General features: G+C 46.9%; 1 protein-coding gene and 1 long non-coding RNA gene across 2 annotated transcripts in view; one reads left to right on the top strand and one right to left on the bottom strand.

The window, feature by feature from the left end:
• The window catches only part of LOC144539610 (uncharacterized), a 30,707-nt gene extending 29,394 nt beyond the window's left edge, over window positions 1-1,313 (bottom strand). The window contains exon 1 of the long non-coding RNA XR_013505045.1: window positions 1,155-1,313. This is a non-coding gene — a long non-coding RNA (uncharacterized LOC144539610). The remainder of the gene's footprint in view (window positions 1-1,154) is intronic.
• tncb (tenascin Cb) overlaps window positions 1-14,143 on the top strand; it is a 44,541-nt gene that overhangs the window by 4,429 nt on the left and 25,969 nt on the right. The window contains exons 2-6 of the mRNA XM_071900963.2: window positions 6,250-6,838; window positions 6,943-8,163; window positions 9,492-9,755; window positions 9,885-10,000; window positions 10,567-10,720. Of these exons, the coding sequence (XP_071757064.1) occupies window positions 6,352-6,838; window positions 6,943-8,163; window positions 9,492-9,755; window positions 9,885-10,000; window positions 10,567-10,720 (2,242 nt within the window). The 5' untranslated portion in view covers window positions 6,250-6,351. The remainder of the gene's footprint in view (window positions 1-6,249; window positions 6,839-6,942; window positions 8,164-9,491; window positions 9,756-9,884; window positions 10,001-10,566; window positions 10,721-14,143) is intronic.

The raw sequence follows: 14,143 nt of genomic DNA, 5'->3' as shown, positions 1-14,143 counted from the left end.
TGACTTTGTCTGCTCTACGATTCACCCGGCGCGCACTCACGATCCCGCCCCCGCCCCCTCATTCATTTTCCCTGTATCTTAGTGTCAGCGTCGGAAATTGGTTTCGGTTGAAGAAATAGAGTTTTTTTTGGGGGTGGTATCAGTCAGATGCGTCAACGCCGGCTCCAAATCATTCCGGCGGGTTCCGCGAGCACGATATGGGGCTCAGCCTTGGCAGCGCTCTCTCTCTCTCTCGGAGTAACCAGATAAAGTGCCGCTGCCGCCGGTATCGCAGATCCAGCCTCCAGTCCGCCTTATCAGCCGTGAACACACTAACCCCCACCACCTCCCCCGCTATCTGTGTCATCAGATCCAACGGGGTCACGGTGGCGGGCCAATGAGCGGAGCCGCGCTTGATGAAACCGCTCTTTTCATCCATCAAAAAAAGCCATATTCCCCCATTTCATTTCCGTTTAGCAAGTCAAATGATGTGTTTTTTTTTTTTTGCCATGATAGCAGAGAGTGTTGTAATGAAAATATTGATGCACTTTATTGATTTAACGTCAGCGCCTTCAGTCTGATTCGTTTGGTGTGCTTTGGAAGATTTCTTTTTTTTTTATTATTCGAAGTGAAAGCACTCTGGAAAAGTTTCCTCAAGGGTGGAATTTAATTAGATGTCTTCAATTATAATTATTACACAAATTTACACTCAAAGAAAACTAGAATGAGGCACATTGGCCTGGCTGTTTTCAGGTGTCATGAGGACCACAGTGGAAATAATGCTCTGACTTTATTGAGACATCCTCAATAAAAATATATCTAAGTTTTAAAGTCAAGTCATTTGAAATTAAGCCTACTTATAGCATATGGATTTTTCTTCCATCTGTGAAGCTGGATCCATGTGCCATCAAACAGACAGAAATAGGAGTTCAGGTCCTAGGGATTTTACAAAACGGAAGTTTGACATTTATCATGACGACTCATGCTGATTTATGTTGGGTGCACTGACCTGCCTAGACGAACTTGCCTTTGAAATGTGTGCAGGTCAGACAAAATAGATGGAAAAGGGTTTTCCAGTGGAGGAGACTGAGAAGGGGCTTGTCTTTTGCCGATGAACTGTGTCACAATGTCAGGGCTTAAGCCATATTTTACCCAAATTCTGCAATCGGTCTTACCTGTCCAGTCATTTCCCTCACATAAAATGAGTTGCTATTGGGTGCTTCATCTTCTTGTTTTCCAACTTCTCTCTGCAGCCATAAAGTAAGCAGTTTTCTTCTTTATCCTGGTGTCAGGTTTGGTTCAGTTCAGCACAACAGCGATGGCCACACTGGTCATAAAAGACAGATAGAGAAAGGCGGCGAGTGTCTCCCAGCGTGTGAGGTGATAAAAATTGAAAAACCTATTCTGAGAACCGGCAACAACTGCGCCATCGATCCCGCGCCAGGCGAGTCGATTCACGCTACGCCGCTTCCTGGAAATTCATTTCTATGTTTGATGATTATAACTCACAGCCGCATAGTGCTGTCCTCAGCAACTTGCTATCTCTCTGGTTATGACCTTGGTGGAGATATAGGAACAAATCAATATTCACCTGCTCTAGCAAGAGGACATATATGGAAGGTTTCTTTCACCTTGCCGTTGGTTATGATTTATGTGCTTATTAGCAGATTTCAATACTGGTGGAATGGTGGACTGGTGAGATGTAAGATTCATCTTTAAGGTGTGATTAGAGGCAGAAAGGCGTTTATTTGATCAGTCTTGGCGTGGTGAGTGTCATTGATTGAGGCCCATTTCCTGGTCATTTTCCTCCGTTACAGCGTGACAGTATGCAGTGTCACATTCATATTGTGCATCTCAAGGTGAAAAGAGCCCCAGACAATAACCCTTCATTCAGTGCCTACCAGCGACCCAGATTTAGACTCTGTACCAAAGAAGGCAAGCTGAGTTTTTGTCACGGGTGACCTACAAAACTAGGCAAGCTTGATAAATTCTTCACAAATGAAAAGAAAGCGTGTGCATCCTATCAAACCTGCTTAACATACCGTCCTGGGACTTGAGTTGTAGTTGTCGTCATTGAATATTTACAGCTTTTTACACACCAAGTGGGCCACGCTGCTTCATTATTCAGTTTGTTTGTTGTCGAGCGATCTGACGGAGGCTGTGGTGTCTGTTCGCACCGCCGCTATTATCCAATGATCGTCGCTATCAGATGTTTTCTTCCTGCGTTTCATAGAAACGTACCGACTGCTCTACCATGTTGGTCCGCATTCAAGTTATCTAACAGATGTGGCTGTTGCACAAAGCGATAACAGTTGCCTTTCTGTTGTACCCCGAACAAATTGCTTTTTCTCTTCAGAATGGCTGTAGTGATAACCGTTGCTGAATGCCTGGTGAGCAGTAGTGTTCTGCTCTGATTTATCTTGGGCCCACCATATGGTAGAGTCTTAGCAAAGGTAGACAACGGTGACGATTAAGTTTGTCAGCATGGGGGCCCAGGCTGAGTTTGAAAGAAATCCTGACTTGTGCGCAATCCTCCACAGGCAGAAAGTCTGCTCATCAATCACTGACGCTCCTCTAAAACCAACTGAAAGTAAAACTCATGTCTAAAAGATGGGAGGGGAGTGGGATGAAAGGAGAACACTGGTAAAGTCATCATCTCACAAACAGGTGTAGGTTTTTTTAAATTTTATTTCCCCTGAAACAGCAAATGTCCAAATGAAAAACAAGATCAATGCTAAGTGATAGGCCGCCGGTAATGAGACAAATCTTAGCACACCATGTTGTGATGTGGATATCCAGTAGCTTATGGGGGATTTGTGCTGACTGGACTGTCCTGGTTTTACTCTTATCTTGATCCTCTTGGTCCTTTGTGTAAAATAAATGCATTCCCTTGATTTACTAGAGGATTAAGATTCTAGACTCGCACAATATGGCAGTGAAAAAGAAGCAGCATCGAGGAACGCGCCGGAGAATACTTGTTGCTGCGAGGGAAGGAGTTATCGCCGCTTGAATTGGCTGGAGGTGCCGTGTTTTTACATTACGCTTATGGGAAAGTCAGGGATGTATGAGAGGAAGACTTATGTAAAGAGACACTCCTGTGGATTACATCTGAACTCTGGATCTCACCGTTTCATCTGGGCTGTGCAAATGACGGAGCACGGTTGTTAACTTTTCTTGTGGTAGGAGTGAGCATCGCATTGAAATGCATTTTTCAGCTGCATGTTGCGTACATGATGTACATGGATCACTACTGATGTAAAATACATGCATGCTCATCCATGCTTAATGATCTGAAGTTGATATGAAGAACCCATGGTTGCACTGATTTTCCCATATGGAGATCTATGTTTAGGATTAGAGATGGCTGTTTGATTGGCGTACTCATTCACTTTTATCCTGAAACAATGATGCCATACAATAAATTTAAAGTTGCTGGCAACAAGGGAATTAATCACTTTTGAAATGGACTCCAATTGGACCTTTAAAGCATTTTCAGCTCTCCACTGTGTGAGGTATAAAACTTCAAGTGTTGCCTTAGCGCTCATTCAATACAGGACTAATTTAGATCGGTTGCACTAAATCTGTGTGCCAGCAGGTTTCCCCTGGTAAAATTCGCCTCAACATTGGACCACAAGGCAGCTAACAAGCTTTGTTGCCGTTTGAAAAGCTAACTATAGAGCAAAACCAAGTGAGAGAATAACAAAGCAGCAGCAGTCAAATTGTGTCAAGTCCATCTCCAGAGTGCCAGCAACCAGCTGCATTAGCATAGTGCCAGGGCCACAGGGGGCTCCTGAAGGAAGTCCAAAAGGGGGAATCAGTGCTCCGTTTCTCAGGGTCACACTCAGATTCTCATATTGTCATTGTCTTGCTGCATATTAAATGCTAGTAGTCGGTAGCTAAGAGGAGAAAACGGTGAATCGAAATATCTCTCAGATTCTGTTGAAGTTTCCTCTCTTCATCTATTTCTGAATAATGCTGAGTTTTGCCAGAGCCACAGATTTTCGCACAAAGCCTGCTTTGGTCTCTCAGGGTTGCCTCGCTCAGAGGTCCATGTGGAGAGCAGCCAGCCTTCAAAGTGAGAAAGCCAACCATCCGCCCAGAACTAAAACCCTAGCAGCAACTCAAAGCAATTTTCTGGCTATTTTGTTGATTTAATCCCTGGTTTGTGATGCTTGGGCACAGCAGTGTGACTGTATTTGTGTGTGTGTGTGTGTGTGGGCGTGTGTGTGTGTGACTGAGTGTGTGTGAATGAGTGAGTGAGATGGGGGGGTGGGGGGGGGGTGGGGGGGCGGGGGGGGGAGCTCTTTCGCACCCCCCTCGAGGGCCCAGATCTTCAGCGCTCCCATCAGCGGGCTACATTAGCGCTTTTACAGTGCGCCCATCATGGAGGCGCTCATCCCTGCCTGTCTAATCAGGGGGCTGGGGAGGCTGGAGGTGGGGGGTGGGGGGGGGGTGATTGAAGCCGTGGGATCCCTCCAAGCAGAGCTCATCTGTCAGCCCGCCTAATCACACGTCAGCCCGGGTTCAGGAGACTGAGCACCTCCTCCTAGGATATCACCTGCTGACTGTCAGCTTCCCTGTTCCTGCACGGAGGCAAACGGCCAGCCAGCCTGATGATTTGTCGCCCCTTGTTACTGTGTCCCATGTCGCTCTGACCCGGTCAGCTGTAACAACCGTATCATCAGCTCCAGAAAATGAAATCCCTTCAGTTGCATCTTATCGTGTGAATGAAGCATGCAGGGTTTGTAATACGCTGTGTATGCCTGCATTCATGCATTTTTTCTGTCTACTTTTTCAGACAATTTCATGTTGGCTGCTAACAGTCGCTGTTAACCTCAAGAGCAGCCAAGGCACACACCGGTAGGAAACGGTTGGTGTCAGCGTCTCTGACAAGGTGTGGAAAATCTGAAGTGCAATTAGGTGAACACATCCCAGAACAGACACTTTTGAAGACAGCAAGTCTACTGCCCAGTGCTAAAACTGCATTCACATTTTTGTCCTCCCTTACTGTTCCGGTAATGAGAGACCAAGCATTTCACCTTATGTCTCTCATGTTTCTGCACATAAATTACTGGAAACCTGATAAATAGAGTAGTGCTAAAAATGTGTCAAGAATCGATTCCCCTTGTTCACACGGAACATCTAACATCGGTTAATATTGCAGACTGGAGCTCTGCTACACGCAGTGAGGGCCTGCTTTTAACCAACCTGTATATTTCATTTAACGGCAAGATCAAAGAGGAAGAAAAACAACGTTTTCAGGTGGGCTCCGTGCCACGATTCAACCTCAGCACATTTTTTTCAGCGGACCGTTACTTTTAAAAGAAACAACATGTCTCTCAGGAGCCTTTTTAAACAGCCCAGTAACCTAGGGGAAGGAGAGAATCGTGTTACTATACTACGGAACCCAATGGCTGTCGGGAGAGCGGTCCGGGAATGCTGACCCGCCAGTTTGCGAGCAGCAGGGGAAGTTGCAGACTTTTGTTGCTCACAGGAACCCCACAGATGGTCTAACCACACACCGGTATTAATCTGTCAGCTTGAGTTGTGGTCCGGGTTGCGGGGGGGGGTGGGAAGGGGAGGCTCCCCCCCGCCATGCAGGTGTTGCTGACTGTTTGTGGCGGCCTGTCATGATGAAGCGTGGTCAGAAAATAAGCTCCACATCCTCAAGGTCACACGCCGCCCCTGCTGTAATTGCCACTCTTGGTCCTCAGAGGAATGGTGAAAAGAATGCCCTAATGTCATCCGCTAAGTGTCTGTCTGTGCTGTGAGCAGAGGGGCTAAAATGGGTCAGAGGCAGAGACAGGATTGGAGGTGGTCTTTTGTGAGGGGCAACAGTGGAAGGTTAATTGCTTTTAGTGGGATACTATGACATTTCACTGAAGCCACGGTCCCAGGTGTGTGTGTGTGGAGGGGGCTCATTTGTTGAATCCATCTTGAATGGCAAGGGCAAACCAGAAAAGGTACTAGCAATACAATTCTGTATGCTTCTTGACTGTGGATAGATCTGTGTTGATATTGCTTATTTGATACTTTGCACATATAGTACTATTATCTTCCCAAACACAACTCTAACATATGGGACAGCAGGGTTGCCTAGTGGTTAGAGAGACTGTCCCATACCCAAAAGGTCACAGGTTTGATCCAGTGTGTATCCATCAACAGTCTGTCAAAGCTAAAATGTAAAGGTGAATGATGTGCTTTATTGTCCTTTCTCAAGAAGAATCTATCTTCATTTTTCCCTTCACACTATGCTTTCTTTTGTTCTAGGACTCAAGGACAACAACTTCGTCCCTTAGATAGATAGCTGTATAGACTCCATTCTCCTTCCGGCCACTACTTTTCTAGAGGCCCCAGTGCCAGGCTGTCATCATGGGGATGAAAGGCATTCTCCTAGGCTGCATGAGCATGGCCCTGGTCCTCCAGTTCGCTACCGCCGGCCTGGTCAAGAAGGTCATCCGCCACCGCAGAGAGACCCTGATGCCCAAGAAGACCCAAGAGAACCTGACCCTGCCCCACCCGGACCAGCCCGTCGTGTTCAACCACGTCTACAACATCAACGTACCCACCACCTCACTCTGCTCCGTGGACCTCGAGTCGCCCGGCGGCACCGAGCTCAAACACAAGGACGTCCCGTCGGACATGCAGAACACCGAGCACATGGAGCACACGGTGGATGGCGACAACCAGATCGTCTTCACCCACCGCATCAACATCCCCAAGCAGGCGTGCGGCTGCGACAACCACCTGCCAGACATCAAGGACATCCTGAACAGGCTGGAGATGCTGGAGTCCGAGCTGTCTAGTCTGAGAGAGCAGTGCAGCAGCGGATCAGGATGCTGTGGAGCTCAAGTCACAGGTAGGCCTGCACCATGTGTGTGCCTTGGATTGTTTATGCTATTGTGCTCTAATTTATATACTGCAATAATGACACATACTCTTTCCTTTTTTTCCTTCCTTTAGGTGAAGTGGCCACCAAGCCCTACTGTAATGGCCGTGGGAACTGGAGCGCCGAGACCTGCAGCTGTGTATGCGAGCCTGGCTGGAAGGGCCCCAACTGCACCGAACCTGAGTGCCCCAATGACTGCCAGGACCAGGGCCGCTGCGTGGACGGCAAGTGCGTATGCTTCGAGGGCTACGACGGGGACGACTGTGGCATCGAGCTGTGCCTGCTGGACTGCGGCGACTATGGCCACTGCATCGAAGGCGCCTGCCTCTGTGAGGAGGGCTTCATCGGCCAGGACTGCTCCCAGACCAACTGCCTGAACAACTGCCTGGGCCGCGGGCGCTGCGTGGAGGACGAGTGCATTTGCGACGAGCCGTGGACGGGCTTCGACTGCTCCGAGCTCATCTGTCCCAACGACTGCTACGACCGCGGACGCTGCATCAACGGTACCTGCTACTGTGAAGAGGGCTTCACCGGGGAAGACTGCGGCGAGCTCACTTGTCCCGGCAACTGCAACAACCGCGGCATGTGCGTGAATGGCCAGTGTGTGTGTCACACCGGCTACAGCGGAGAGGACTGCTCGAAGCTCACCTGTCCCAACAACTGCAATGAGCGGGGCCACTGCTTCAACGGCAGGTGCATCTGCGACCCAGGCTTCGAGGGCGAAGATTGCTCCGTCCTCTCATGCCCCGACAACTGCAGCAACAGAGGCCAGTGTGTTAACGGAGAATGTGTGTGCGATGCAGGATACCAAGGTGAAGACTGTAGCGAGCTCTCCTGCCCTAACAACTGCCTGAACCGCGGCCGCTGTGTTAACGGACAGTGCGTGTGCGACAAAGGCTACACCGGGGAGGACTGCAGCATCAAGACCTGCCCCAAAGACTGCATGGGACGCGGAGAGTGCGTGGACGGCAAGTGCGTGTGCTTCGTCGGCTTCACGGGCAAGGATTGCGGAGAGCTGACCTGCCCCAACGAATGCCTGAACCGCGGCCGCTGCGTGAACGGACAGTGCGTTTGTAACAAGGGCTTCGCCGGCGACGACTGCAGCGAGAAGACGTGTCCCAACAACTGCCTAGAGAGGGGTTACTGCGTCGACGGCACCTGTGTGTGCTTCGAAGGCTTCACCGGGTCGGACTGCTCCCTTCTCACCTGCCCAGGGGATTGCCAGGACCAGGGACGCTGCGAGAACGGAGTGTGCGTTTGCGATGAGGGCTTCATCGGGGAGGACTGCTCCGAGGGTAAGAGAGACCGTATACGTCAAGACAAGTCAAGGCAGATTTCTATGTCAAGCACATTCGTCACAGAGTGGTTTACAGCAGTGGTTCTCAACCATGTGCCAACCAAACACCACAGAGAGGGAGGAACTAATCAGTGAAGTCAGCTGGTGTAGTCTTTGGTTGGAATGAAAACCTGCAGACTAGGGGCTCAAGGGCTCAAAGGGGCTCAATGCCACATGATTGAAGACCACTGCTTTACAGAACTACATACACATATATGCTCCATGGGTTAAGATAGATCTCCTATAGACACCAACCAGTCACTTGCAGGAACTCTCTCTTTATGCCTCTTAGCTTTCCATAGTTATTCATTCTTACATTTTACTTTCTCGTAAAACGCGAGGTCAGCCAAGACGCCCAAAGTCGACTTGGCTGACCAGTTATAAATATATATATACAAATATAAAATAGCTCCTGCATGTTTGTTTACAAATGATCTAAAATATATGTGGTTTGGATGGGAATCTAGTGTGTACCCCACTAGGGTGTTGTTTCCTCTAGTCCATGTATATCTAACCTGTGCCATCTGACTGGGCCATTTTATGTCGTATCATTTGTTTACACTGGCAAATACATTCTGGGAACACATCCACTTGATAGCACAAATAATCTTTTCAGCTGCACTACATTTTCTATGAATTAATAATGTTCCAGTTTAATGCGGATGCCAAATGGTGACACGGGGGTTGTGAATTTCCATGGCCATTGGCTACACAGTGAATTGATAATTTGGTTTAGATTGTGTAGTTATTTTCTGCAGAATCATGTGAAAAAAACTGTTGAAGTAAGGTCTGGAAACTGCTGATTAGAAACCTGTCTGGACTGAAGGGGTGTGTCTGTGGGCCAGTCAGAAAGGCTCTCAGGCTGCACTCCAGCTCATAGGGAACTAAAAGGTCTGCAGTGTAGCCAGGGTCCAGACCAAGCCATGCTTTAAAGGTGATCAGTGGAATCTAATCTATGTCACTTTTTGATCTTTGAAAGGTGAATGAAAAAGAACTTTCTGAAGACAACACCACTATTTTACATGTGATAAACATAAAAAAAAGTGTAAAAAGTTTACCAAAAACGAATGAAAGAGATTACAAAAAAAACATTAACCCCTGTATAATCTATAGCCTAGCATGCACTATATACCATTAGCTTTCAAACACTGCAAAAAACATCCACCTTGACATATCTCTGAATCTTGTATTCACTCTTCAAACCTTATTTTCTCTTAAAAGAAGCAAAATTATTGAAATGGACAAAACATCTCCCTACAATGCCTAACTTCCAGTGTCTCTCCATAGTGTCGCCGCCCAAGGACCTAACGGTGGTGGAGGTCACCCCGGAGACCGTGGACCTATCCTGGGTGAACGAGATGCTGGTGAACGAGTACCTGGTCACCTATGTGCCCACGGCCCCTGGAGGTCTGGAGCTGGACATGCGGGTGCCCGGGGACCAAAAGATGGCCACGATTCGGGAGCTCGAACCCGGCGTGGAGTACCTGATCAGCGTCTACGCCGTTCTCAATAACAAGAGGAGTGTTCCCGTCAGCGCCAGAGTGGCGACACGTATGTAAATCACACATAGTCTACTTGTACATGTCATTGCCCCAGCTAGTTCTGATTCTCCTTTTTGTCCTGAAAATAGTTCATTAAACAGACTATCACACAGAGCTTATTTGGCTCCCATCCTCTCAGATCTCCCTGAGCCCGAGGGACTCAAGTTCAAGTCGGTGAGGGAGACTTCGGTGGAGGTGCAGTGGGACCCGCTGAACATCCCCTTCGACGGCTGGAACCTCATCTTCAGAAACACAGTGAGTCCAGCTGTCCCGCCGTGCGTCTTAATGGATCTTCTGTATTCCGGGAGGTGGTTGAACTCCGCACAGCCTAGCACAGGCTATCATTATCCTCATTTTCCTCTGGTAGAAACCACACACGGCCCGCTGCAGACCACCCCTCCCATTCCCAAACTCAATAATCGCCTCATGTGCATACATGTGGACCAGGTTGAGTATCCTGTGGAAAATAACTTAGCCGAGCCAGAACGCAGAAAACCCCAGCAGTTAAAGCTATTAGCATGTCCTGTTCTGCTTCTATTGACAGCTCCGACGACCATACGGCACCGAGCGATTATTATTTCGCTCAACGTTTTGTTTTCCTTTTTGAGTGCTCATATAAACCTTAACAAACAGTGCTACTGGGATCTGCTGAAAGCCACAGTCTATTAAAGTGCGTCCCCCTGTCAACTCTATAGCCCAAACACCACCCAGAGCGCCATTATGTATGATTTGGCCGTCCCGCTCCCACTCCGCACACACACACATTATGCCAGGACTCGTCTTTGTAGCGGTTGATGACTGGTGTTTTTTGGTGCTGGCAGAAAGAGGAGAATGGCGAGATTCTCAACTCCCTCGGCCGTCCGGAGACCACCTTTGAGCAGTCGGGCCTGGGCCCCGGCCAGGAGTACGAGGTCAAGCTGGAGGTAGTGAAGAACAAAAACCGTGGGCCACCGGCCTCCAAGAACGTTGTCACAAGTGAGTGTTTATATTCAAACTGCTAACTGGCTTATCATCCTTTTCTTTTAAGATTGCTTGAATGGTTTTATTCCAAAAGGCGAGACATATATTCATTTTGGAATGATTTCGCTACCTTAAATCAGTCAATATGATAAAAACATAAATTGAAGGTTTTTGTAAAGTGAAGGTCTCAACCATTTTGTAAGAATAGGTGTCATTTTTTTCAAATGGTGGATGGTGGATATCTTTTTTAAGGCCATTTCTGCTTTATGAGATAGCTTGCAGTGGAAAGCTTCAGGTAAGCCAGACCAAATAAAAAAAAGAAATGAGATCGTGAGACAGATTTGAACCCACAACCTTGAGAAAACATGGTATACAGCCCAGAGTGTTGAGCCGCCCTCTAATAACCCCGGCTTATCATTTTTGATAGATAGGCGCCGAGTTGGCTACAGTGCAAAATGCTGCCATTTATGACCTTTATATAAACACAGGATTTTCAGAATCTTATCCTTGTAGTGGAGAGATACTATTCCTCAGGCTTGAATGATGGATGCTGGAAAAGCAAATTTCCTAATTTAATAAGTATTACAAATAAACCACTTGATAATTTTCATTCTTACCAATGCTAGCTTTGCATAAGTAAATAGATAAATGAACGCATATATATCAAAAATGTGTATTCTCAACAGAGAGACCTGTCAGTGTCAACCATAATCCCTGTATTCATAGCATATTTGCAGGGGAATAAGCCTTAAAGCAATATTCCACTTAGTTTTAACATGGGGTTATTTGGGACTTGACCACCATGAAAACCAGAATATAAACTGATCACCAAGATCAGATGCAGCTGGACGAGTTTGTAGCGTTCAGATTTTTACTACCCATTCATTTGAATGAAAACTGACATTGAACACGTTGGTGAACAGATTCAACAACAGCTCCTGCTGCTGTGATTTTCAACTGACTGTGGGTCCAACGCTTTAGAACATAATTTCGCCAAATAGCATTTTTATTGATAGAAGAGAACATAGCGGAGGGATACCATTTAGGAGAGATAGTTCCTGTTTGGGAGACCGGATCTACTTATAATTTTTAAATACTAATTTTAGTGTAAAGCAAGAATAGAAATGCAAAATGATGGACCCAGGACTGCTTTGTGTTCTTAAAAGTGAATCTGTTCACCAGTGTGTTAAATGTCAGTTTTCAGTCTATTTTCGTGGCTCATTTGAATGAATGGAAAGTAAAAATCTGAACGCTACAAACTCGTCCAGCTGCATCTGATCTTGGTGATTAGTTTATATTCTGGTTTTCAATAGCGGTCAAATGCCAAATAACCCCCATGTTAGAACTAAGTGGAATATTGCTTTAAAGCCCTCTTCCACCACTCTGACTGCAGCAGATTGAGAGGATGTGATCTCCAGAAATAGAGGTTGTCGTGGAGTAAATCGTCATTCTCAAAGTTAAATAGAAAAACAGGTTGTCACCTTCATACCACGCGCGGGTTCATTGGTCTCGATATCCCTCTCTGGGTTATCCGTGCTGCAGCCCCCGACAGCGTATTGAAAACAGCCTGACATGTCAACCCTGAGTGATTAGCTCATTACTTTTCATTGCATAGTTGTGATTTAGCAGGGGTATTAAAGAGGGATATGGATTCCCAGCCCCTATCGGCAGGTTATGAGGAAAATCATATCTCCATCAGGCTGTCGCTATAAAGCCCAATGGCTTGTAACAGTTTGAAGAACTCGGGGTTGGGGATCAATATAAAGAGGGAAAATAGGGTTTGAAATCTCCACTTCACCTGCCAGCAGCAGCTAGGCTATTTTTAGGTGGCTCGGGGGCAGGTTAAAATACTGCTCCGACTCCTGTTGAAGTTGTCGGGCGCGTATTTTCTTTTACGAATAAGGCTCCGTGGAACATTCCCGGAGTTAAACCGAAACCTTCGGATTGAACGGCGTTTCACCCCTGGGACACTTCTGTTTCGACGAATCCGAGTAAAGCAATTTCAACCCGTGGAGCAATGTTCACCGCGTTCAGCACTAACTTTAATAGACGGCTCCCCCGTGCAGCGCTGGGTCAAGCTCACTCCTCTCTGCTTATTTATGGTTTGAAAATGGTCTGCACCTTGCCAGAGTAAACAGAAGTGTGCATGGAAACGCCATTAAAGGCCTGTCATAACCTTTTCCCATACAGCCGTCCTCCTCCTCCTCAATTAGAGCAGGGATGGTAAATTACAGCGATGACTGACACTGCAGAGCACAGTAGTTTGTTTTTTTTCTGTCCAATTTCTTCATTGACATCCATGGGAAAATCAGAGAAAAGAAAGTGCACTGATAATGCCCACTGTATAGATGTACAGTATATATAGTAATGGTGGGATGGTAGGATTCTTTTTTTCTTTGAAATCACAGAACTGAAATCTAATGCTGTCCATAAGTAACACAGGTATTCCGCACTGTGCTATAGCATTCTGAAGTAAAACACCCATTAAATCCCATTAAGATATATTATATATTGAAGAGACTTGGTTGAAAATCTCACTATTTGTGCATTTATGAGTCAGTTTTTGGTCAGTGAATGTTCAGGAATGTTATACTTTGACATACATTTCTTTCGGTGCTAGAAATACTCCCCCCCCCCCCCCCCCCAAATCCCAATTAAACATCTTTTGAATAAACTTTGTGTCACAAGAAAATGTGCAAAAAGTCAAGAGGGTGAATACTTTTTATAAGCACTTATATATATATGTACTTATACAATATATGCATGCATGCACTTGTGCACACACATAGCCTACATATGCGCACGTGTCAGCACAGCTTGGATTATGAGGTTCAGAGTTCTCGGTGTCACTCAAGCTCTCTTAATGTCTGCCATTACACCGGCTTGCGGTCCATACTGTGGGATTTGCATGCTGAGGGGCTAATTGTGTGAAGTGAGTCCCTCTGCTCTCTCCTCTCTCCACCCCCTCCAACCCAACCCACCGTGTGTGGGAGGCACCCGTCAGTCAAGCAGTCAGGCTCAGAGGGAAACCAACCTCCCAGGAGAATGGTATCGTTACAGCAGAGCGACACACTCCCAGCCTCCTCAGAAGACAAATCTGTGTTAAGCTCAAATGCAGATTCGTCGTTTTATCAGCCCTGCGCAGAGGGTTGACTTTCCTGAAGTTGCTTGCGTGTGACAAATCAATTTCACCGCCGGAGAAAGGCGCCCTTCATGGCGCTGGGATTTGATCTGTAAATAGTTCAAATAACCTCATAAATGCGAGAGGGCTGTCGCATTTTTCAGCAGTTGCGTCGCTGAAATGACTGTATTCATGCACATAACCCTCCGGCCCCTCATCCTCCCACCCTAACCCAACCCAACCCTACCCTACCCTACCCTCTTGTCTCCGCTGCCTCTTCTGTTCTTGCTCTGTCTTGTACCTTAATGGTCCACTGT

This window comes from Centroberyx gerrardi, chromosome 8 (assembly GCF_048128805.1).
Source record: "Centroberyx gerrardi isolate f3 chromosome 8, fCenGer3.hap1.cur.20231027, whole genome shotgun sequence".
In the NCBI taxonomy this organism is placed as follows: Eukaryota; Metazoa; Chordata; class Actinopteri; order Beryciformes; family Berycidae; genus Centroberyx; species Centroberyx gerrardi.
Note: the sequence above shows the minus strand (reverse complement) of the source record. Positions and strands in the feature narration are given on the sequence as shown.